Source organism: Pipistrellus hanaki (genome assembly GCF_964339955.1).
Source record: "Pipistrellus hanaki genome assembly, chromosome: 1".
Classification (NCBI taxonomy): Eukaryota; Metazoa; Chordata; class Mammalia; order Chiroptera; family Vespertilionidae; genus Pipistrellus; species Pipistrellus hanaki.
The window spans coordinates 73482598-73504293 of NC_140503.1; the positions used below are offsets into that span (position 1 = coordinate 73482598).

At 48.3% G+C, this 21696-nt stretch overlaps 1 protein-coding gene across 1 annotated transcript in view; it reads left to right on the top strand.

The window, feature by feature from the left end:
* The first annotated feature begins 295 nt into the window (after window positions 1–295).
* NYNRIN (NYN domain and retroviral integrase containing) overlaps window positions 296–21696 on the top strand; it is a 28039-nt gene continuing 6638 nt past the window's right edge. Inside the window, exons 1-7 of the mRNA XM_084861126.1 lie at window positions 296–1145; window positions 9862–10508; window positions 10628–12202; window positions 13094–13224; window positions 13361–13457; window positions 14825–14926; window positions 15130–15231. Coding sequence (XP_084717252.1) covers window positions 948–1145; window positions 9862–10508; window positions 10628–12202; window positions 13094–13224; window positions 13361–13457; window positions 14825–14926; window positions 15130–15231 — 2852 coding nt within the window. The 5' untranslated portion in view covers window positions 296–947. The remainder of the gene's footprint in view (window positions 1146–9861; window positions 10509–10627; window positions 12203–13093; window positions 13225–13360; window positions 13458–14824; window positions 14927–15129; window positions 15232–21696) is intronic.

Consider the following 21696-nt stretch of genomic DNA (forward strand, 5'->3'; position numbering starts at 1 on the left):
AAAGCCTCAGGGCATGACTCAAACTTGCTAAAAAGGGCTTTCATAAACAACGCGGCAAGTCTGAAAGCTCGGGCGGGGAGGCCCTTCCAGCTTGGGGGCTTCAGGAGGGTCTGGGCTGTCTGCCAGCTCCTGGCTGTCCCCAGACTTGGGGGGGTGGGGGGGAAAGGATGGGGGCGTGCAGAGAGAAGGGGGGAGGCGGTGCTGTTACGGTTTCCAGCCCGCCCGCCCGGTTTCCAGCCCAGAGTTTCCTGGGGCCCCGGCCTCCCGGGCTCCCCACTCTGCCCTCGCTTAACCCTTTCCTCGAGAGAGGGAGTGGCACAAGCCCTGGTTCCCCAGGGAGGCCTGGGAGGCGGGAGGGAGGAGCGGAGAGAAAGGCCGGGTCCCTGAAAGCCAGCCGCCGCTCCCTCGCCGGAATGCCCCTCCTTCCCCTTCCTCTGCCTTCCACTGGGGAAAGGGGGACGTGGAAGGAAATTAACTTTGACCCCCGGAGCCTGGCCCAGGGCCCAAGACTTGGGTGGAAGGCAGAGGCTCCCAGGACCCTCCCCGCCCCCTCCCTCCCTCCCGCCCAGTCCCCCTCCCGCTCCTTCCCCGCCCCGTGCGCCGCGGGCGGACCAGACGGAGGAGCGGGTCCCGAAGGGGCTGGCGGAGGGGGAGGCGGGGGCGGAGGGAAGGGCGGCGGGAGCCCGGCGGGTCCCACCCCCGGCGGCAGCCCCTGGCAGGAAGAGATCGCCGCGGAAGCAGCCGCCGGAGGGACGGACGAGCCGGGAGGACGGGCGCCGGGGCGGCGGCGGGAGGGTCGGCGAGCCCCGGGGACTCGCCGAGGCGGGGGGCGCGCCGCGGGGAGCAGGGGGCGTGGCCTGGGCGCCCCGGACCGGGGCTGGGGAGCCTCCCGCGCCGGGACCCGGTGACACTTGGGGCTCCCTCCTTCCAGGGGCAGGGGGGCAGCCATGCTCCTGGCCGGGGGCGACCCTCCGGCGCAGGAGTGGGTCATGCTGCAGACCAAGTCGAAGCCCCGCGTGCAGCGGCAGCGCCTGCAAGTGCAGCGCATCTTCCGAATCAAGCTGAACGCCTTCCAGAGCCGCCCGGACAGCCCCAATTTCTGGCTGCTGCTCGAGGGGCCCAGGGAGAACATGGGCAAAGCCAAGGTAAGCAGCGCCTCCCCGCCCCCACCCGGCCCTTCCTGTCGGCCGCCGCTCCCGCCCCGCTGCCAGCCGAGGGGACAAGGGTCCCCAAGGTCCCCGCCCTGGCTTCGGCAGTGTGAAGGGCAGGTACTGGGTACGCCCCCCCCCCTCCCCCCAGGTCCGTAGCCTTGGGTTCCTTCTCTCTGGCTCCCTCTTTCTTTCTGCCCCACCCCTCTCCTGAGTGTCACTCCTATACCTCGAGTGACATGAGAGAGGCTCCGCGGGTGTGTACCCCCTGAGCCTTCCTTGGCCTGGGCCCCAGCACCTCCATGGGGGAACAGCTTAAGCTCCTGCATTTCTGTGGCCTGTTCAGCACACCTCTTTGTTCTCCACCAAGACGACCTTCCTGTCTCTTTTTAAGTCTCCTTAAATCTTCGGGACCTCTCAGAGTGCTGAGGCTCGAGGGGCCCTTGGAGATGCTACTAAATCAGAGCCGGCATTTTTACCCACTAGTTGTCACGACCGGAAAGGGTAAGGGGCCTGTCTGAGTGCTCAGGTCAGGTAGGTGGGGGCCGTGGGGGCTGGGACAGGAATCTGGAGCTCTGGGCCCCCTGCTCCACACTCTTGCAGGGGCTCAGGGTGGGGTGCAGCTGTTCTGGAAGGCACCAGCCCTTAGGGATGGGTTGAAATCTGGGAAGAGGGCCGTGGGCTTTTGGATTAAATGACTTCTGGATAGGCAGGTCGTAGTGCTCCTCTCTGTGTTCTCCCTGGCTTCTCTCTCAAGCTTCTCCTCCACTCTTGTCTCTCAAGTTTCCTTTGACACCCCCCCCCCACCCCAAGTCATGGCCAAGGTCTCCCTCTTCCCCAGGATTCCTTTATCTTATCTTCTCCTGGTAGGAATCTACAGCCTCCCTCTCCCCCAGACCGCACCAACACAGACTTCTTCCCCAGCTGCGTCTACACCGACATCCTAATTGGTCAAGGCCATGGGTGGGGGAGGCCCTAAGCACTGGCCAGCGGGCAGGCAGGCAGGCGGGCAAACAGGCTGGAAAGTTCCTCCCTCAGCCCCTCTGCTGAGCTGCTGTATCAGCAGTTTTTCCAATTCTGACAGAGGTGCTGGGGGAGGGGCGGGGTGCCTGCCCAGAGAACAGATGTAGGAGCCCCTGAGATGAAGACTCTCACTCAGGGTGGGTTAACAAGAGGAGCCTTTTGGGTCGGTTGTTTTGGGTTTTTAATCTTTTTGTTGCTTTGAACTATAGCAGCTCACCCTTGTATGTTACTAGTGCTTTCTGAGGTGCCCAACTCCCCTGCTCCCGGCTTAAATCCTGGATCACATTTTCCAGGCCTGTCTGCTCCTGTTCCCACTGCCTCCTCAGGGATCCCTCCCTCACACCCCAGGCCCTGCTAAGGTGGCTCCCTCATTTCCCCCACCCTGTTACCCCCTTCCCCTTTGTCTTCCCCTGGGGAGAGGCACTGTTTAAGATGGAAACAGAGCGTGAGGGGGTTCTAAGTGATTCCCTCCCTGATTTCACAGAATGAGCAGAAGGGCAGGGAGTATAAGGCGTTGTCCCGGGAGTTATGAAATGGGGGCTCAACTTGCTGTCACCAAGTCACACTGGGACAGATGAGTATGGTGGAGAGACTTTGAGATTGGGGTTTGCTACCTTCTAACTGGGCCAAATCATTTACCTTCCCTTGAGCCTGTTTTCTCATCTATAAAATAACATAACACCCACTTCATGGAAGGGTTGTAAGAATCAGCTGAAATAATGCATGCTTAAGCACTTTTGCAAAATGTGGAAAGCTATAGAGTACAGATGTCAGTTACTGTTGTTAACTAGCTGTGTAAGTTTGAGCAAGTCCTTTTCTCTCCCTCAGTCTCACTCTCCTTGTTTGTAAAGTGAGAAGATTGGATTAAATGCTCTCTAAGGTCGAGCGATCTGATACAGGAGAATTTCCCAAGTATAAGGATATATCGTGGTTTCCGTGTGGAGGTGCTGTGGCCGACCCCAATTCCAGCTGTAGGAACACAATCATGCACTTTGTTAATGGGATGCTATACACAGGCCAACCAACTGGCAGTGAGGTCTCAGTGAGATTGGAGGTTGCAGGATGTGGAAGGGCTGAGGATGAGGATGGCATGTTGGTGAGGGGAAAAAAGGGTCAAGAAGGATAGAGGCCTATCTCGAGAAGGCCTGGGTTGTGTTCTATATCATATGTGGCTGGTTTTCCAGGAAAATCTCTGTAGAACTCTAGAGTGCCTTTACATTGTTTTGTCGTGGTGGGATTTAAAAAATAAGGACATTGCCCTAGCTGGTTTGGCTCAGTGGATAGAATGTTGGCCTGAGGACTGAAGGTCCAGGGTTAGATTCCGGTCAAGGGCACATACCTGAGCTGTGGGCTTGATCCCTAGTAGGAGGTGTGCAGGAGGCAGCTAATCAATGATTATCTCTCATCATTGATGTTTCTATCTCTCTCTCCCTCTCCCTTCCTCTCTGAAATCAATAAAAAATATGTTTTTTAAAAAATGAGGACATTGCTGGAATTCATTCCCAGGCAGCAAAAATAAATACTAGGGATGACTGACCTCTGGGATGAAATCAGCAAGTGGAAAGGAAGGTTTTTTGTTTTTTTTTTAAATATATATTTTATTGATTTTTTACAGAGAGGAAGAGAGAGGGATAGAGAGTTAGAAACATCGATGAGAGAGAGTCATCGATCAGCTGCCTCTTGCACACCCCCCACTGGGGATGTGCCTGCAACCAAGGTACATGCCCTTGACTCCCTCAACCAAGGTACATGCCCTTGACCGGAATCGAACCCGGGACCTTTCAGTCCGCAGTCTGACGCTCTATGCACTGAACCAAACGGTCTTGGCTGGAAAGGTAGGTTTTAATAATGATCTGAGTTGCCCAGGGATGAGCTGAGCCCTCTGTCCTCCTGGGCAATGATGTGAGGAAGGATTGGACTCACAGAGAAGAGATGACATTCTGGCTTCTCCCCTTCTTGAAGACTCTTTTTGAAGATGGGGGAGGGAGGTAATGGGGAGCCAGAGCCTGGGTTCAGGGAGCTGGGGAACAAGGTGTGGATTGCTGTCTTTTGGCTTGGCTGTCAGTTGGAAGTTCATCTATCCTACTCCCCACTAACAGTTGAGCACAGTGCCATGGAAGCTGGTACTGGCCAGCGGTGTGCTGGCATTGGCCTTATTAAAATTTCAGGAAGTTTGCAAACTGGTTACATTCCACTGGTAGTTTGAAATCAGCCATGGGGGAGTCTTTACACCACAGAAAATAAATGCTACATATCAGAGCTGCCCCCCAATTGTGTTGGGGGCATCTTACCCTTCTCCTTTATTTTAAACTTTTTTTTTTCCTTTTATCCAAGTAATTAACCATTTAAAAGTCCAATACTTTTGAAAAAGTTCACAATAGAACACAGTGAATCCCTGTCTGTCTTTCCCAACTCTCTCTTTGGTCTCCTTTCTTGTAGACAATGTTTACTCTGACATTTACACATCTCTCCATTCCTAAAACAAAATTGTAGATACTATTATCTTTTGATGAATCCATTTTAGATCATTTTTTTTACTTCCTATTATTGAAGGTGAAGATTTGATTTGAAGATTTCCAATATAGTAGTTTTTTAATTTTCTGTTCAATTTATAAGTAGCATTTGCATCATTATGCCTTATGCAAACATTAACATCTGTACTATGATAACATTTTCTTTCTTTTTTATCTCACTGAGGTTTAGAACTTATTGTTTTTTAATATGCTTGTTTTTCTTTGTATCGATTGCTAATTTCTACAACTTTCAGAGGACATCCTTCCTTCTGTTTTGTCTGGTCTGTCATCTGGAGACTTCCGTTTGCTATCATTCTTGGCATCCCTTTGCCTTTTGTTGTTGCTGTTAAATGTTTTGTTTCCTGGGTTGAATATCTTCTTGGATTACTACCCTGTTTCCCTGAAAATATTAATTTTTGCTCCCAAAGATGCGCTAGGTCTTATTTTCAGGGGATGTCTTATTTTTCCATGAAGAAGAATACGGTACACATTTATTGTTAAATGAAAATAAAGGAAATTTATTACCTGTATACGGTATGGTAGTACGGTAGTTGTCAACACAAACCAGACAAACTGTGAATCCTACAGTATCAAGAATTTACTCATTTATTCAATGACAATCATGTCATCATCTTCTGGAACATCATCATAACAATCCAATTCCTGAATTTCCTGTGACTCCATTTCTTTCAGAATCAGAGGACTAAATCTTTCATGTTTATCCTAGGGGGGCCTTATTTTCGGGGGATGCCTTATATTTCACTCAGAAGGAAACCTGTAAGTAGGTCTTATTTTCAAAGGATGTCTTATTTTTGGGGAAACACGGTAGAGCACATCCATCAATAGCTTCATCATACCCTAGCTGGTTTGGCTCAATGGACAGAGCTCCAGCCTATGGACTGATGGGTCCTGGGTTTGATTCCTATCAAGGGCACATGCCTGGGTTTCCAGCTCTATCGCTGGGAGAGGGAGTGCAGGAGGCAGCCAATCAATGACTCTTTCCTATCATTGATGTTTCTATCTCTCGCTCCCCTCTCCCTTTCTCTCTGAAATCAATTAAAATATGTTTTTAAAAAAAGCTTCATCAAGATGAAAGATGGAGCAGTGGTAAAGCGTATATTGATGACTGCTCTCAATGTGGTTGTCTCTTGAGTCCTTTCTTCCAATCTGAACTAGTTGTCCTCTATGCCTGCTGACAGTTGTCATCCTAGAACAGTTCCTGACATATAGATGCTCAATAATGATTTGATGAATGGATAAATAAATTCTGAAAATTCTCTTCATTATTATCTTGGAGATTGCCTTTGTGTCATGTCCCCCCCCCAATATTTGTCTCCTTTCTTGTTTGCTGGGAAGTACTCTCCAGTAGCTTCCTGAGAAAGATTTAGGAAATAAAATGTTGGAGTTTTGTATCTGAAGGTCACTTGATTGATAGTTTGGCTGGCATAGAATTATAAATGGGAAATTATTTTCCTTCAGAAGTGTAAAGGCATTATTCCAAAGACTTCTTGCTTTTTAGATGTCTGAAGCTATTCTGGGTCCACCCCTGGTCCTTTGCATGCGAAGTTTTTCCTCTCTCAGTTTGTAGTTTCCCCAGCTGTTGTGAGGTTTCCCAGCGAGACCCCTTTGTGTAGATCTGTCTTCATCCATTGTTAGTTACTGTTGTATTCAATGGGCCCTCATGCTCTTCTGGGTATTCATGCTCTTCAGATCAAGGCATTTTCTGGAAATACTTCGTGGATGATTTCCCCCTGCGTTTTCTATATTCTCTCTCTTCCTGGAACTCTTAATCAGACACTGGGCTTTCTGGACTGACTGGTCCACTTTTCTTATTTTTTCCAACTTTGACATTTTGCTTTGCTTTCTGGAGATTTCCTAAACTTTATCTTCCAATCCTTTTCTTGGGTCTTTAATTCCTGCCATTATATTTTTAATGTCTGAAAGTAATTTATGTTCTCTCTGAATTCTCTTTTAAAAAATAGTATCCTATTCTTGTTCAGTGTGTACAATATTCTCAATTATCTCTCTAAGGAAAATGATAGTAAACTTTCTGAAGTTTTCTTCTCCCTCCCTACTTTCTTTTTCTTCAAGTTGCTCTCCACCACTTCCTATATATATTTTGCATATTTATCTCACATTCGTTTTCTTCATATGTTCTTGGTAATCTTTGCATGATTAAGAGTAAAACCCAAAAAGCCAACTGGGAACTGAGACTGAGGCTTCCTGATTTGGAGCTTGGCTGTACGGATAACTGGGGGCACTGTCTGTTAGGGAACCTGTTTGGTGGTCTTTGTTCTTGAGCTGGCTGGACTTCTAGACTGCATTTCTCTATTCTCTGTCCTGGAGCGTCAGGGTCTGGCTGCTGAATCTCTGAAAGAGAAGAATGAGTTTCTGTACACTCGGCCTTCATTGTAGACATCATATTTGGCCCTCCTCCCTTTCCCCATGATTACTTTTTTTTTTTTATGGTATTTACATTCTCAAGTATGCTGATAAACCTCTAATCCTAGGACCTGTTTTCAACTCTGTAGAGCAAGCCTCCATGGGTAGGAAGGTACTTGCCAAGCCTATGTTATTCAAACAACTTTACCTTAGTTTGCCGTTAAAAAAAATTTTTTTTAATGTTCCCCTTCAATTCCAATTCCAGAGTTTCTCGGTGTTGCTGTTTTCTGAGCCTTTTGTGTACTTGGCAGTGTAATTTTGGGTGGTTCTGGAAAGTAGACAATGAATGATAACTGACTTATGAGAAAGGAGAATCCTAAGTCAGGTGTTAAATAATAAAGCAACTTGATCAAGTATAGAGCAGAATTAAATGATTTAGTGGTGTTTTTATTTAATTTACAATTTCACAAAGGTCCTGTGGGACATTGAGCAATATGTTTTCATAAACACACCATTCTTTTTCTGTGCTTATTTTGTTCCTGCCTCCTCTCTACTTCTTTTCCCCTTGGAGGAAAAAGGTTTGGGTAGGCTTTATGCAGAAAAAGTGCTCCAGGTATATTCTGGATATAAATGCCTGCTGTGTACCTTTTCTTCTTCCTCCTCCTCCTCCTCCTCCTCCTCTTCCTCCTCCTCCTTTTTCTTTTTCTTCTTCACTTGAAACTATAGACAACATCATGGTTATACTTTGAAGTCAGAGTGGCTGAGTGTCCCAGCCTACTATCTGCATAAATTTGGGCCCATCCTTGCTCCCCCAAAATGGGGATGATAGTAATTTCCTTATAGAGTTGTGAGAGGAATAAATGAGATAATGTGTGGCACATAGTAAGTGTTCAATAAATACTCAGATTTATTCTTTTGAAAATTATTTCAATTCCTATATATCTTTTAGTTAAAAATATTGAACAGCTAATGGCACAATAAATACTTTAAGCTCTTTACACAAAGAGAAAGAAACCACCCACCATCTTCTTTTTTTTTTTTTAAATATATATTTTATTGAGTTTTTACAAGAGGAAGAGAGAGGGATAGAGAGCTAGACATGTTAATGAGAGAGAAACATCGACCAGCTGCCTCTTGCATACCCCCTACCAGGGATGTGCCCTCAACCAATGTACATGCCCTTGACCGGAATCGAACCCGGGACCTTTGAGTCCTCAGGCCGACGCTCTATCCACTGAGCCAAACCGGTTTTGGCCACCCACCATCTTCTTACCCAGCACATCTCTTTGTGTTTACATATTGCTTTCACATGGTTAGAATGTGGGGCGTATGGGATGGAGAGCCCGTTAAGGAGAGTGATCCCGTACCTGGTCAGATTCACCCTTGCTGGCAGTGGGTCCAGCTGAGGTCCTGGATGGGATGATGTTTTGAGATGGTTTTGGACTGATTAGAAAGGGGTTAGACCTGGGTCTAACTGCTGGGGTGCATTTCGGTCCCGTTGGGGAAGGGTTGGCAGTTTAGGGCCTGGGTCAGATGGAAGAGGCAAACATAGGCCATTGCAGGGAAGAATGGGCTGGGCACTGAGCAGAGGACCTGGAGCTGATTTCAGGGTAGCTGTTGGGGACCCAAAATGGAGCATTTATTTCTAATGGAACTGCCAGGGGAGAGCAAGATGACCGTTGTCAACAAGGTGCTATGAAGTGACATGAGGGCGAATGTGGTCAACATGAGTTGGCTGATTAAGAGGGAATGCTCACGCTCCTTTGGAGCTCATGGAATTGTCCTGGTGAAACTCAGCCATCTAGTGGAGGAGCCCAACCTCTCCCATCCCAGCAACTGCTAAAGACTGAGTGTATGCACCCTGTCAACAGGAGGACTTGGTCTGCCCAGAAAGCCAGAGGCCTTTCTTCTGGTTCAGCCATTGTATGTATCTGTGGGTTCTCCTGGATGCTGGCCCAGTGACTTATCTCCTCCTATCTTTCTCTGTCTGTTCTGGGTAACAGAGTTACCATGGTTACAGGCACTGATTGTGCCACAGACCTGCTGAAGGGGGATTAAGCCAGAACCCCACAAGATTACCCTGTTGTCACTGTGTAGTCAGCCTGAGGAAGTGGAAAGAACACCTGGTTTCAGGGTCAGACAGATGTGGCTTGTGGTCCTGGCCCAGTCACTCTTTATCTGTGTGTCCTTGGACAAGTTGCATAACCCTTCTGAGCCTGCAAAATGGGAATAGGCTGTGCCATTTTCTGAGCTTGGCCATTGATTTTTGAATCAATTAAAAAACTATTATCCCCATTTTACTGCTGAGGGAATATAGGCACGGGGGGGGGGGGGGGGATTAATAACTTGCCCCAGGTCACGTAAGTTCCTGGCACCTGGAGGATGCAATCCGCCTCCCGCTAGGTAGTTCACAATTCTTGAATGCTTGGACTTCAGGTGTACCTTGTTTAACTTGTCATACAGGCGAAGAGGCTGAGGCCATGCTCCTATCATTCCCTGGAAAGATGACAAATTTACCACAATTAATCTGACCTACTGAGGTCACATTGAAAGTAGAACCGGGTCCTTGTCTCCAAACCCAGGTGCTCCCTTCCCTCCAGGCCTTTCTCATTCTCTCAGAGTGTCCTGGAAAGAAATGAGTGTGTGAGGGGGCAAGACCAGGGAAAGAGAGGCTGGCCCTGAGAGGTCATTGGCTTCTGGTAGGCTGGGAAAGGGCCCTTCTGGGTGGGGGAGTGTGAGCCAGTGGCCGCCCCCTAAAGGAATGACGTCCTGTGTTCTCCCCACTGCGGCTTCAGGAGTATCTGAAGGGCCTGTGCAACCCAGAGCTGTGGAAGGAGGTTCGCTACCCACCGGCCCTGCACTGCGCCTTCCTTGGGGCCCAGGGCCTTTTCCTCGACTGCCTCTGCTGGAGTACCCAGGCCTACCTGGTGCCTGGCCCCACCGGCTCCCTCATGGTGGGAGGGCTGACCGAATCTTTCATCATGACCCAGAACTGGCTGGAGGAGCTGGTGGGCCGACTGCGCTGGGGCCCTGCCCCTGTTTTCACCCCCCGGAGTGCCTGGGAGGCCGAGGTGACCCGGGCCTTTGGGGCTTTGATCTGGATCCGTGGTGACCAGTACGCGGGGGACCTGCTGCAGCTGCCCCCAGCGGTCCAGGAGCTGCTGCTGAGCCTGGTGCGGGATGCTGCGGGCAAGGAGGACATCATCGAGTGGCTTGGCCGCCTCGGCACCTCCAACGCCCGCTCTGACCCGGAGGTCCTCATCTGCCCGTCACAGCAGCAGACGGAAGGCTCGGCCGTGATGTCTGTGGGTGATGGTCCTGGGCCTCTGCTAGAGATGAGGACCCTCCAGAATGGGAACGCAGAAAATGCAAAGAGCTTCACCAGCCTGGGAGCCACCCCAGGCCAGAAGGCACAGCAGGAGACAGCACACCAGCTGGTATGGTAAGTTTTGGAGAATCAGTCTGTCTTCCCTGCCCCTTTCCCTACTCCCCCAACCCAAGGAGATAATTTTGCACCTAACTGGCCTCCCCACCTTTCCAACAAACTCTGGCTTCCTCCAGGGTCGGTTCCAACAATCCTGGTGGTATGGACAGTGCTTACAAGGAAGGGCCAGTGCCAGTGACCGGCAGCCAGGATCCTGCAAACCACTCGCAAGCCTTGTCACAGCAGCGGCAGCTCCAGAGGCTGGAAGACAAGCTCTCCTTCCAGCCTCCACTGACAGCCCTGGGTGTGTGCCCATCGTGGAAGGCCTGGGCTCCAGGGCCAGCCTTTGCGCCCCTGTGGCCAGGGACTATCGCTACGACCTTCTGGAGGATCAATGAACTGCATTCTCTCCACCTGGCCTGGCTCCTGTCCCAGGCGTGCTTCACTTTCCCCTTCTGGCAGCGGCCTCTGGGCCCCATTCAGTTCAAGCTCCCCGGGCAGAGTCCTCTGCCCTTAAACCTGGAGTGGAAGCAGAAGGAGCTGGTTCCTTTGCCCAGTGTGGAAAGCCCAGATGGGGGACCAGGAGGAGAGGCAGACCTGCAGAGTTGCCCAAGGCCAGAGACCCCCCCAAAAGTCATGAGTTTATTGGTGGTCTCGGAGGGCTCTGGTATAAAGGGCAAAGCTAGCCCAGGGCTTCCACAGGTAGGGCCACCTTTGGCCTCTGCACCCCAACTCCAAGCTGGAAGTGAGCTGGGGGATCAAGGAAGTGCACAGTGGGACTGTAAGGGGCCAGAAGAGGGGCCCTTACCAGCACCACCCACAGGGCAAGGGGTGCCTATAGCTCAAGAGAGGCCCGTGGGTCCAGGGGAGCCTACGGTTGAGTCAGCACCTGATGCTCTGATAGCGCCTGATGCTCTTGAAGTGCCTGTGGCTGCCGCAGTGCCTAGAGCTCAAACCCCACCCCAAAATGAAATGCTGTCTGCAGCCCCCAGAGTGCCTACAGCCCAGATGACGTCTGCAGTCCACACAGAACCTGCAGCCCCCCACGTGCCTTCGGCTCCAACAAAGCCAGACACTCCCGGGGGGCCCACAGCTCAAAAGGCAGCTGTGGCTCAACCAGCACCGGCAGCTCAAGTGGTACCGGCGACTCCGAAAGCCCCCACAGCTCAGAAAACCCCTGCAGCCAAAACAGCACCTGCTGGTCCCAAAACGCCCAAAGCTCAAACTGGGCCTCTGGCCAAAACAGGGTCTGCAGCTCCCAAAGCACCTGCGGCCCCCAAAACGCCTGCGGCCCCCAAAGCACCTGCGGCCCCCAAAGCCTGCAGAGCTCCGAAAACCCCTGCAGCTCAGAAGGCGCCCACAGATCCAGGGCCAGCGTTGGATGCAGCCAAACTCCCTAGAGAGGCCCAGCCTCAGCCAAAGGGCAGTGCTTCCTCCCCAAAGGACCAGGGGGAGGCCAGGAGGCAGGGTCCCCAGTCCTGCAGCACCGTGGCTCCCGGTAGTAAGCCCCAGCCTCAGGTGGGTGGGCTCCTGGGGGCTGGGGAGGGGGCCCCGAGGCAGCCGCCTCGACAGCCACAGGCGAACAGCACAGTGACCAGCTTCCAGAGGTACCACGAGGCCCTGAACACGCCCTTCGAGCTGAACCTGTCGGGAGAACCCGGGAACCAGGGGTTGCGGCGAGTGGTCATTGATGGCAGCAGCGTGGCCATGGTGTGAGTAGCATGAGGGTAGGCTGGGCATGCTGGGGCGCTGGGACAGGGCATCCCTGGGGGCACGGTGGGCACCCCTTTTTGACCTCTGTGTAAGGGTGATGTGGTTCAGATGGGAAAAAGCTGGAAGTGGCCCATGTTGAGTGGCTGCTGCCTGCTAGGCAGCGTGTGCGGAGTTTTCACCGCAGCTCTCAGCCCTGCACATGTGGGTTTCTGTCCTCCCTCTTTGGCAAAGGCAGAAAAGAGAGGTGATGAATCTTGCCCAAGGTCCTGGAGCCAGTAAGCAGTCCAGCTGGTCTTTGGGTTCAGATTGTCCACTGCCGGGGTGCACGCTCTTTCCCTGCAGCCTGCCTCACATAACGTGGCATCAGTCATCCCCCAGCCAGGTGTCAAATGTTTAGCCTGAATCGTAGGGCCCAGCACGGACCTCCTCTCTGAAGTCTTTCCTGATCAAGCCTTAGAGTTTGCCCTCTCTGCGCAGCACGTACCGTGTGTATGTGTTAGCATGAATATATGTAAGACCACTTAATGTGCCAACAGGGTAGAGCGTTATCCGTGCTGAGCATACTCCCAGCACAGTTGGTGGTCAGCAAATGTTTGCTTCCAGTTCTAACCTGAGTCTTTGGGTGGAGAGGTTGCCTTCTTCCTCTTTGTGCCCTGCAGGCCCCTTTACACCTGTGCACACTCACATACATGCAAAACACACAGGAGGGGAGCTCACCCAGGAGGTGCTCACAGGATGTTTAATGATAGAGGGAAGGGCGAGGGCATTGCTGGTGTCTGATGCTGGTGCCCTGGCATTGCCCACTGTGCTGCCCAGGCTCCGAGGGAGGAGTGGAGGCAGGGCCATTCCTTGGCAAGAAGTTACCCCCTCACTCCTCCCCACCCCCACAGCCACGGCCTCCAGCACTTCTTCTCCTGCCGTGGCATCGCCATGGCAGTGCAGTATTTCTGGAACCGGGGACACCGAGAGGTCACTGTGTTTGTACCCACCTGGCAACTGAAGAAGAACCGGAGGGTGAGAGGTGAGCTGTCTGCTCTCTTCCTCCTCCCCCAGCCCCTGCAGCAGCACCCAGCTTTTCCTTTCCCTACCTCTGCACCATGGCCGTTTCCACTTAGCCCTTCCTCTGACCATCTCTATCTTCTGCCTCTCACCTTCAGAGAGCCACTTTCTGACGAAGCTACATTCCCTCAAGATGCTTTCGATCACCCCTTCCCAGCTGGAGAATGGCAAGAAGATCACCACCTATGATTACAGGTGTGCCAGGCCCCGGGCCTTCTCCCTGTGGGTCTGTGGTTGGGCTGTGTCCCGGTGGAGTCCTGCTCATCTGCTCTGTGTCCCAGGGGCCATTTCAGAGAGGCTGGCACATGGCCTCCGTGCAGAGGGATACAGTGAGGAGCCGGCTCTGCCTGAGGCCAGGGGCACTCCTGACTTGGGGACTCTTCAGCTCCCTTTGCCTAGTTAACAGACAGTCTCCTCCCATGACCTGCGGACTGAGACCCCCGCTGTGGGTGGGTTAGCCCAGGTGACTCCTGGCGCCTCGAGTGAGTTGCTCCCCTAAGCAGCTGGTTGAAGTTCATGTCTCAAGGAACTGCTCCAATTTCCCCCTTCCCCAGCCCTGGCACTGAGAGGAGGTATGTGTGTGGCTGTATGTGGTTGGAGCTCTGGCTGGCCTCTGAAAATGGTTAGACTGGCTCCATTTCCTAGCTAAAGCCCGAATCTCTCCTTACTTGTCAGCCCCAAACACAGTGTGCACAGGGGGGTCTGCGATGCCGCCGCTGCGGGGGGCAGGGAGGCCCAGTGGGAGTCACTGGTCCTGGGCTGGAGTCCGGGGCGGCAGACACAGGCCTTGGCGTCACTTAGGCTCCTCCCCTGCCGGGCAGGGAGAAATTCTGTTCCTCCTCACTTTTCCCAGCACTGACACCCTGCAGGCCAGGGAAGGGCTGGATAGGGCAGCTCAGGCATCTCCCCTTCAAGAGCAAGGGGAGGTGTTTAAGTGCCTAGATGCAGGCGTGGGTTTGAGGGAAGACAGCTTTTCTGCAGGAGGCCCCTCTGCTGGGCACTGGTGGAATAGCATGCTTTCAGCGATGGAGAAGGGATCCTTGGGAAATAGGTTTGTTTCTTCAGGTGTGTTTTTATATGTGTATACACACATACACACATATGTGCCTTGGCATGTGCATGACTGTTATGTGTTGATGAAGAATAATAATGGAAAATGTGTGTGTGTGAATGCTGTGTGGTAGATGCTGAGCTAGAGGCTTCCATGTGTCATCATTCAGTTCTATCCTCACAGCAGGAGAGGGGAGGCATTTATGTCTTACAGATGCAGAAACGGAAGCAGTGAAATGCATGTGTGGATGGGAATGAGTGTGCGGGTTTATGTGGGTGTCTGTGCATGTGTACGTGAATTCCTACGTGTAAAATGGGGGTCTGTGCTTGAATAAACAGATGGGAGGTATACATAGGTGCATAGATGAGGGGAAGAGCTCCTGAGCCCTGGCTTCCCAACGACCAGGGGCAGTCTTTGTCCAACACAAAGGGAAGCTGCAGGTTCTTTTTCCCGGAGGCCCAGGGAAGGGAGGGCGGTTACAGGGTCTCAGTGACGTTCGCACTCCCTGCAGGTTCATGGTGAAGCTGGCAGAGGAGACAGACGGCATCATCGTCACCAACGAGCAGCTCCACATCCTGATGAACAATTCCAAGAAGCTGATGGTCAAAGATCGGTGAGGTGGCCGAGAGGGGGCTGGGCTGTTCCTTCCCCGTGGGTGGCAGGCAGTGGGGTACTGGGGCAGTGAGAGGGTCCTTAGGCCTGTGCCCGCCAGCATCTGCCGGGAGGAGAGGTGGGGCTGGGCCCCTGTGGAGATGCCCAGGCAGCAATGGGGTGTGGGCGGGCCACGGCTCCTCTGTGACTGCCTCCTCTCTCCAGCCTGCTGCCCTTCACCTTTGCGGGGAATCTGTTCATGGTGCCCGATGACCCCCTGGGCCGGGATGGACCCACCCTGGACGAGTTTCTGAGGAAGCCAAACAGGTAAGGGGCCTCCCTGCACCCCAGCCCCTCCTGGACTGAATAGAAACCTGCCCTATGTGCTGGCCAGCCTTTGTTTAGTGTGTCACTGTGAGCAGAGGGATTTGACTTCAGGTTTTCACACTTCTCCCACTTATTTGCACATCCACAAACCACTGCCAGTATGGTTTTGCACACACATGTTAATACTATATGTATCCTTCAACAACAGGCACTTGTAGTCAATATTGATTGTTTTTCTTCCAGATGTTAATCCACGTGGCTCACTTTAATGGTCGTGTGGCATTCCATTACAGGAGTTCCCAACAGTTATCGGATCTCTGTGGAGGGCCATTGACAGTGTTCTTGTTACGCCATTGGAACCAGAGCTGCAGTGAGCAGCCTTGTTCTTGTTCCATTGTGTACAAGGGCAGCCGTGTCTAGAGTCTATGCCAAGTAGAATTTATTCCATATTTATTATCCCCTTTGGTCCTCACGACCTGAGTTATACATACATGACCACTATCCTCATTTTACAGATGAGAAATCCGAGACTCTAGTACTTTCCTAAGGTCCCTTTGCTGGTGGCAGCAGAACTGGTTTGCAGTAACTCTGATCCTGTGGCCTTCGCCCCTCGAGTCCCCTTGCTGACCATCTCCTCGTTCCCTGAGCCCAGCAGGGGACAGTGGTGGACCTTCTGGGCATGGCACCACTTCCTGGGCCTGGTCCTCCCGGTCCCATTTTCCCTTTTTGGAATAAAAGTGATTTGGTCGAGGTTTGTCTCTGGCTTCTCCAAAAACACTGTCAGACCTCCTTCCCTCTCCCCAGCGCCGCCACTCCCCCCCACCCCCACCCCCTTACCCCAACCCCGCCTCTCTCTCTTTTTTAATGCACATCCTGCTGTGTCACCATGTAAAATGTATTTGAGTTGGGGCCAAAGTTTCTAAGCTTCCACCCTCCCACCTTTTTTCTCTGAGATCACTGGGGCCCCTTTTCACCCTCTTTTTGTTTCTCTCTTTAAAAAAATTAACAAAATAATTCTTTATTGTTGAAAGTATTACAGATGTCCCCCTTTTCCCCCATTGACTCCCCTCCAGCCCACCCTCCAGCACACCCCCCATCCCCGCCCCAGGCCCTCACCGCCCCATTATCTGTGTCCATGGGCTGTGCATATGTGCATACAAGGTCCTTGGCTGATTACCCCTCGCCCACCTTCCCTCTGAGATTCTGCACTCTGTCCCATGCTTCCATGTCTCTGGATCCACTCCGTTCATCAGTTTATTTTGTTACTTAGATTCCGCATATGAGTGAGATTAGGTGATACTTGTCTTTCTCTGACTGACTTATTTCACTTAGCATGATAAAATATTTTTATTGAGTATTACAGATGTCCCCTCCCCCCTCATGAGTCCCCTTCCCTGACTCTCCTCCCAGACCTTCACCACACTATTGTTTGTGTCCATGGGCTATGCATATATGGTTATTCTCTCCCCACCCACACACCCACCCCCATCTTCCCTCTGAGATTCATCAGACTGTTCCATGCTTCTGTGTCTCTGGAACTATTTTGTTCATCTGTTTATTTTGTTCATTAGATTCCACATTTAAGTGAGATCATGTGATACTTATCTTTCTCTGACAGGCTTATTTCACTTAGCATATTACTCTCCAGGTCCCTCCATGCTGTCTTAAAGGATAAGAGATCTTTCTTTTTTACTGATGCATAGTATTCCATACTATAAATGTATCACAGCCTTTTTATCCACTCATCCACTGATGGGCACTTGGGCTTTTTCCAGATCTTAGCTATTGTAAATTTTGCTGTTATGAACATAAGGGTACATATATTCTTTCTGATTGGTATTTTGGATTTCTTAGAATATATTCCTAGAAGTGGGATCCCTGAGTCAAATGGCAGCTCATATTTAATTTTTGAGGAAACTTCATACATTCTGCATTCCCACCAGCAGTGTACTAGGGTTCCCTTTTCTCCACATCTTCTCCAGTACTTGTCATTTGTTGCTTTGTTGAAGTTAGTCATTCTGACAGGTGTGAGGTGATACCTCATTGTCATTTGCATCTCTGTGATGATCAGTGACTTTCATCTGAGGGAATATGGGCGAGGGGTAATCAACCAAGGACCTTGTATGCACATATGCATAGCCCATGGACACAGGCATTTTTTTCATATGTCTCTCAGCCATCTGTATGTCCACTTTGGAGAAATGTCTATTTAGGTCCTTTGCCCATTTTTTAATTGGATTGTGTTCCTTTTTGTTAATTTGTATGAGTTCCTTTTATACTTTGGCTATTAAACCCTTATCAGATGTATCATTGGCAAATATGTTCTCCCATACAGCAGGCTCCCTTTTCATTTTGATGATGGTTTCTTTTGCTGTGCAGAAGCTTTTCATTTTGTGTGGTCCCATTTTATTTTCTCCTGTGTTTCCCTTGCCCTAGGAGATGTATCAGCAAACATACTGGTATGAAAGATGTCTGAGATTTTATAGCCTATGGTTTCTTATAGGATTTTTAAGGGTTTCAGTACTTACATTTAATTATTTTATCCATTTTTAGTTTTATTCTTGATTGCATTAAATCTATAGACTGCTTTGGGTAATATTTTCTTTATTTTTCTTTTTAATTTTTTTAAATACAGATTTTTTATTAATTTCAGAGAGGAAGTGAGAGAGAGAGGGAGAGAGAGATAAAAACACCTCTGGGGATCAAACCCGAAACCCAGGCATGTGCGCTGACTGGGAATTGAACTGTGACCTCTGGTTCATAGGTTGATGCTCAACCACTGAGCCTGTCAGCTGGGCAAGCCATTTTATTGATGTTAATTCTACCAACCCATGAACATGGAATAATCTTTTGCTTGTTTATATCTTTTTCTATCTTTTTTTTATTATTATTATTATCCTGTAGTTTTCTGAGTATAGGACTTTTACCTCCTTGATTAAGTTGATTCCTAAGAATCTTTTTTTTTTAAGTTTCTTTTTCTGAGAGATCATTATTTGTGTATAAAAATGCCATTGATTTATGGGTGTTAATTTTGTACCATGCTACATTGCCAAGTTCATTTATTAAATCTAGTAGTTTTTTGGTGGAGTCTTTAGAGTTTTCTATTTACATTATCATGCATGTCATATGTGAATAATAACAGTTTTACTTTCTCCTTTCCAATGTGGATGCCTTTTATGTTTTCTTCTTGTCTGATCACTGTGGCTAGGACTTCCAGTACTATGTTGAATAAGAGTGGTGAAAGCAGACATCCCTGTCTTGTTTCTGTTCTTAGATGAAATGGTTTTAGTATTTTTTTTCTTTTCTAAATTTTTATTGATTTCAGAGAGGAAAGGAGAGGGAGAGAGAGATAGAAACATCAATGATAAGGTCATTGATCGCCTGCCTCCTGCACACCCCTACTGGGGATTGAGCCCCCAATCTGGGCATGTGCCCTTGACTGAAATTGAACCTGGGACCCTTCAGTCCACAAGCCGATGCTTTATCTACTGAGCCAAACCAGCTAGGGCTGGTTTCAGTTTTTGCCCATTGAGTGTAATGTTGGCTGTGAGGTTTGTCATATATGGCCTTTATTATGTTGAACTATGATCCCTCTCTTCCCACTTTCCTGAGAGTTTATATAAAAAAATGGATATTGTATTTTGTCAAATGCTTTTTTTGTGCATCTATTGATATAATGATGTAATTTTTGTCTTCCAATTGGTTTATGTGATGTATCACATTTAGTGATTTGCAAATACTGTACCAGCTTTGCATCCCTGGGATAAATCCCATTTGGTTGGTTGTGATGTATGATCTTTTTAATATATTGCTGGATTCGATTTGCTAATATTTTGTTGACGAATTAAGCATCTGTGCTCAATAAGGATATTGCCTGTAATTCCCTTTTAAAAAATATTTTTATTGATTTCATAGAGGAAGAGAGAGGGAGAGAGAGATAGAAACATCAATGATGAAAGAGAACCATTGATCGACTGCCTCCTGCATGCCCCCTATCAGGGATTGAGCCCACAACTCAGGCATGTGTCCTTGATTGGAATCAAACCTGGGACCCTTCAGTCTGCAGGCTGATGCTCTACTCACTGAGCCAACCAGCTAAGGCTGGCCCATAATTCTCTTTCTTTGTAGTGTCTTTTTCTGGTTTTGAAATTAGGATAATGGTGGCATCATAAAAAGAGCTTGGAAGTGTTCCTTCCTCTTGGATTTTTTTGGAATAGTTTGAGGAGGATCGATGCTAATTCTTTGAATGTTTGGTAAATGACCCCGGTGAAGCCATCCAAACCAGGGCTTTTGTTTGCTGGGAGTGTTTTGATTACTGCTTCAATTTCACCAGTTTTTATTGTTCTATTTATGCTTGTTGATTCTTCCTGATTCAGTTTTGAAAGGTTGTATTTTTCTGGGAATTTGTCCATTTCATCCCCATTGTTCAGTTTGTTGGCATATAGTTGTTGGTAGTATTTTCTTATAATCTTTTGTATTTCTGTGGTGCCAGTTGTTACTTCACTTCTTTCATTTCTGATTTTATTTATTTTGGTTCTCTTTGTTTCTTAATAAGTCTGGCTAATGGTTTATTAATCTTGTTTATCTTTTTAAACCATCAGCTCTTGGTTTTCTTGACCTTTTGCATTATTTTTTTAGTCTCTATATATTTTATTTCTGCTCTAGTCTTTATTATTTCCTTCTTTCTACTTACTCTGGGATTTTTAGTTCTCTTTCTAATTGTTTAAGTTGTAGTGTTAGATAATTATTAAAAGATTTTTTTTTTTTTTTTTCCAGGCCTCTAGTACTATGAACTTCCCCCTAAGGACTGCTTTCATTGTATCCCATAGATTTTGTGTTGTTGTGTGTTCATTTTCATTTGTTTCCAGGAAGTTTTTTATTTTCTTTCTTGATCTCATTGTTAACCCATTCATTGTTTAATAGCATGCTATTTAGCTTCCATGTGTTTGAATGTTTTTGAGTGTTTTTACTGTAGTTGATTTCTAATTTCATTCCATTGTGATCTGAGAAGATGCTTGATATTACTTCCGTCTTCTTGAACTTGGAGAGACTTGAGTTGTGTCCTAACATGTGGTCCATCTTTGAGAATGTTCCATGTGCTCTTGAGAAGAATGTATGTTCTGCAGCTTTGGGTGAAATATTCTGTAAATGTCAATTAAATATATCTGATGTAGTGTGTCATTTAGAGTCACTCTTTCCTTGTTGATTTTTGTCTGGAAGATCTATCCAGTGAAGTTGGTAGGGTGTTCAAGTCCCCTAATAAGAATATATTGCTGTCCATTTCTTTATTAAGGTCCTCCAGAACTTTTTGATTTTTTAATATATATTTAGCTGCTCCTATACAGGGTGCATACATGTTTGCCAGGATTATATCCTTTATTTTATTTTATTTTATTTTTTATTTTATTGATTTTTTACAGAGAGGAAGGGAGAGAGATAGAGAGCTAGAAACGTCGATGAGAGAGAAATATCGACCAGCTGCCACACCCCCGATAGGGCAATGTACATGCCCTTGCCCGGAATCGAACCTGGGACCTTTCAGTCCGCAGACCGATGCTCTACCACTGAGCCAAACTGGCTTCGGCAGGATTATATCCTTTTGTATCAATCCCTTTAGTATTATGTAGAGACCTTAATTGTTTCTTGTCATGACCTTCATTTTGAAGTCTCTTTTGTCAGATATGAGTATTGCTACCACAGCTTTTTCTTCATTTCCATTTACATGGAAAAAATTTTCCATCCCTTCATTCTTATCCTGTGTGAATCTTTTGTTCTGAGGTGGGTCTCTTGTGGACAGCATATATTTGGGGCATGTTTTATATTTATTCAGCTACTCTATGTATTTAATCTACTTACATTTAATGTTATTATTAATAGGTATTCATTTATTGCCATTTAAATTCTGTATGCCTATGTTTCTCTCTCTCTATTTCTTATTATTACAGCAGTCCCTTTAACATTTCCTGCAATGCTGGTTTGGTGGTGATAAACTACTTTAGCCTTTCTTTGTCCAGGGTGTTCTTTATTTCACCATCTATTTTGAATGATATATAGCTTTGGTTGGACAGCTTTGAGTTTCAGATCCTTGCTTTTCATTACCTTAAATACTTCATGCCATTCCCTTCTGTCCTGTAGAGTTTCTGATGAGAAAGCAGGTGACAGGCTTATGGAGCTCCTTTGTAGGTCACAAATTGCTTTTCTCTTGCTGCCTTTAAGATTCTCTTGTTGTCTTTAATTTTTGGCATTTTTATTATAATGTGTCTTGGTGTGGGCCATTTTGGGTTCTTTTGCTTGGGACTGTCTGTGCCTCCTGAACTTGTGTGACTTTTTCCTTCACCAGATTAAGGGTGTTTTCTGCCATTGTTTCTTCAAACAGATTCTCTCTTTTACTTTCTCCCCCTTCTGGTACTCCTATAATGCAAATATTGTTACATTTTATATTGTCCCACAGCTCCCTTAAGCTGT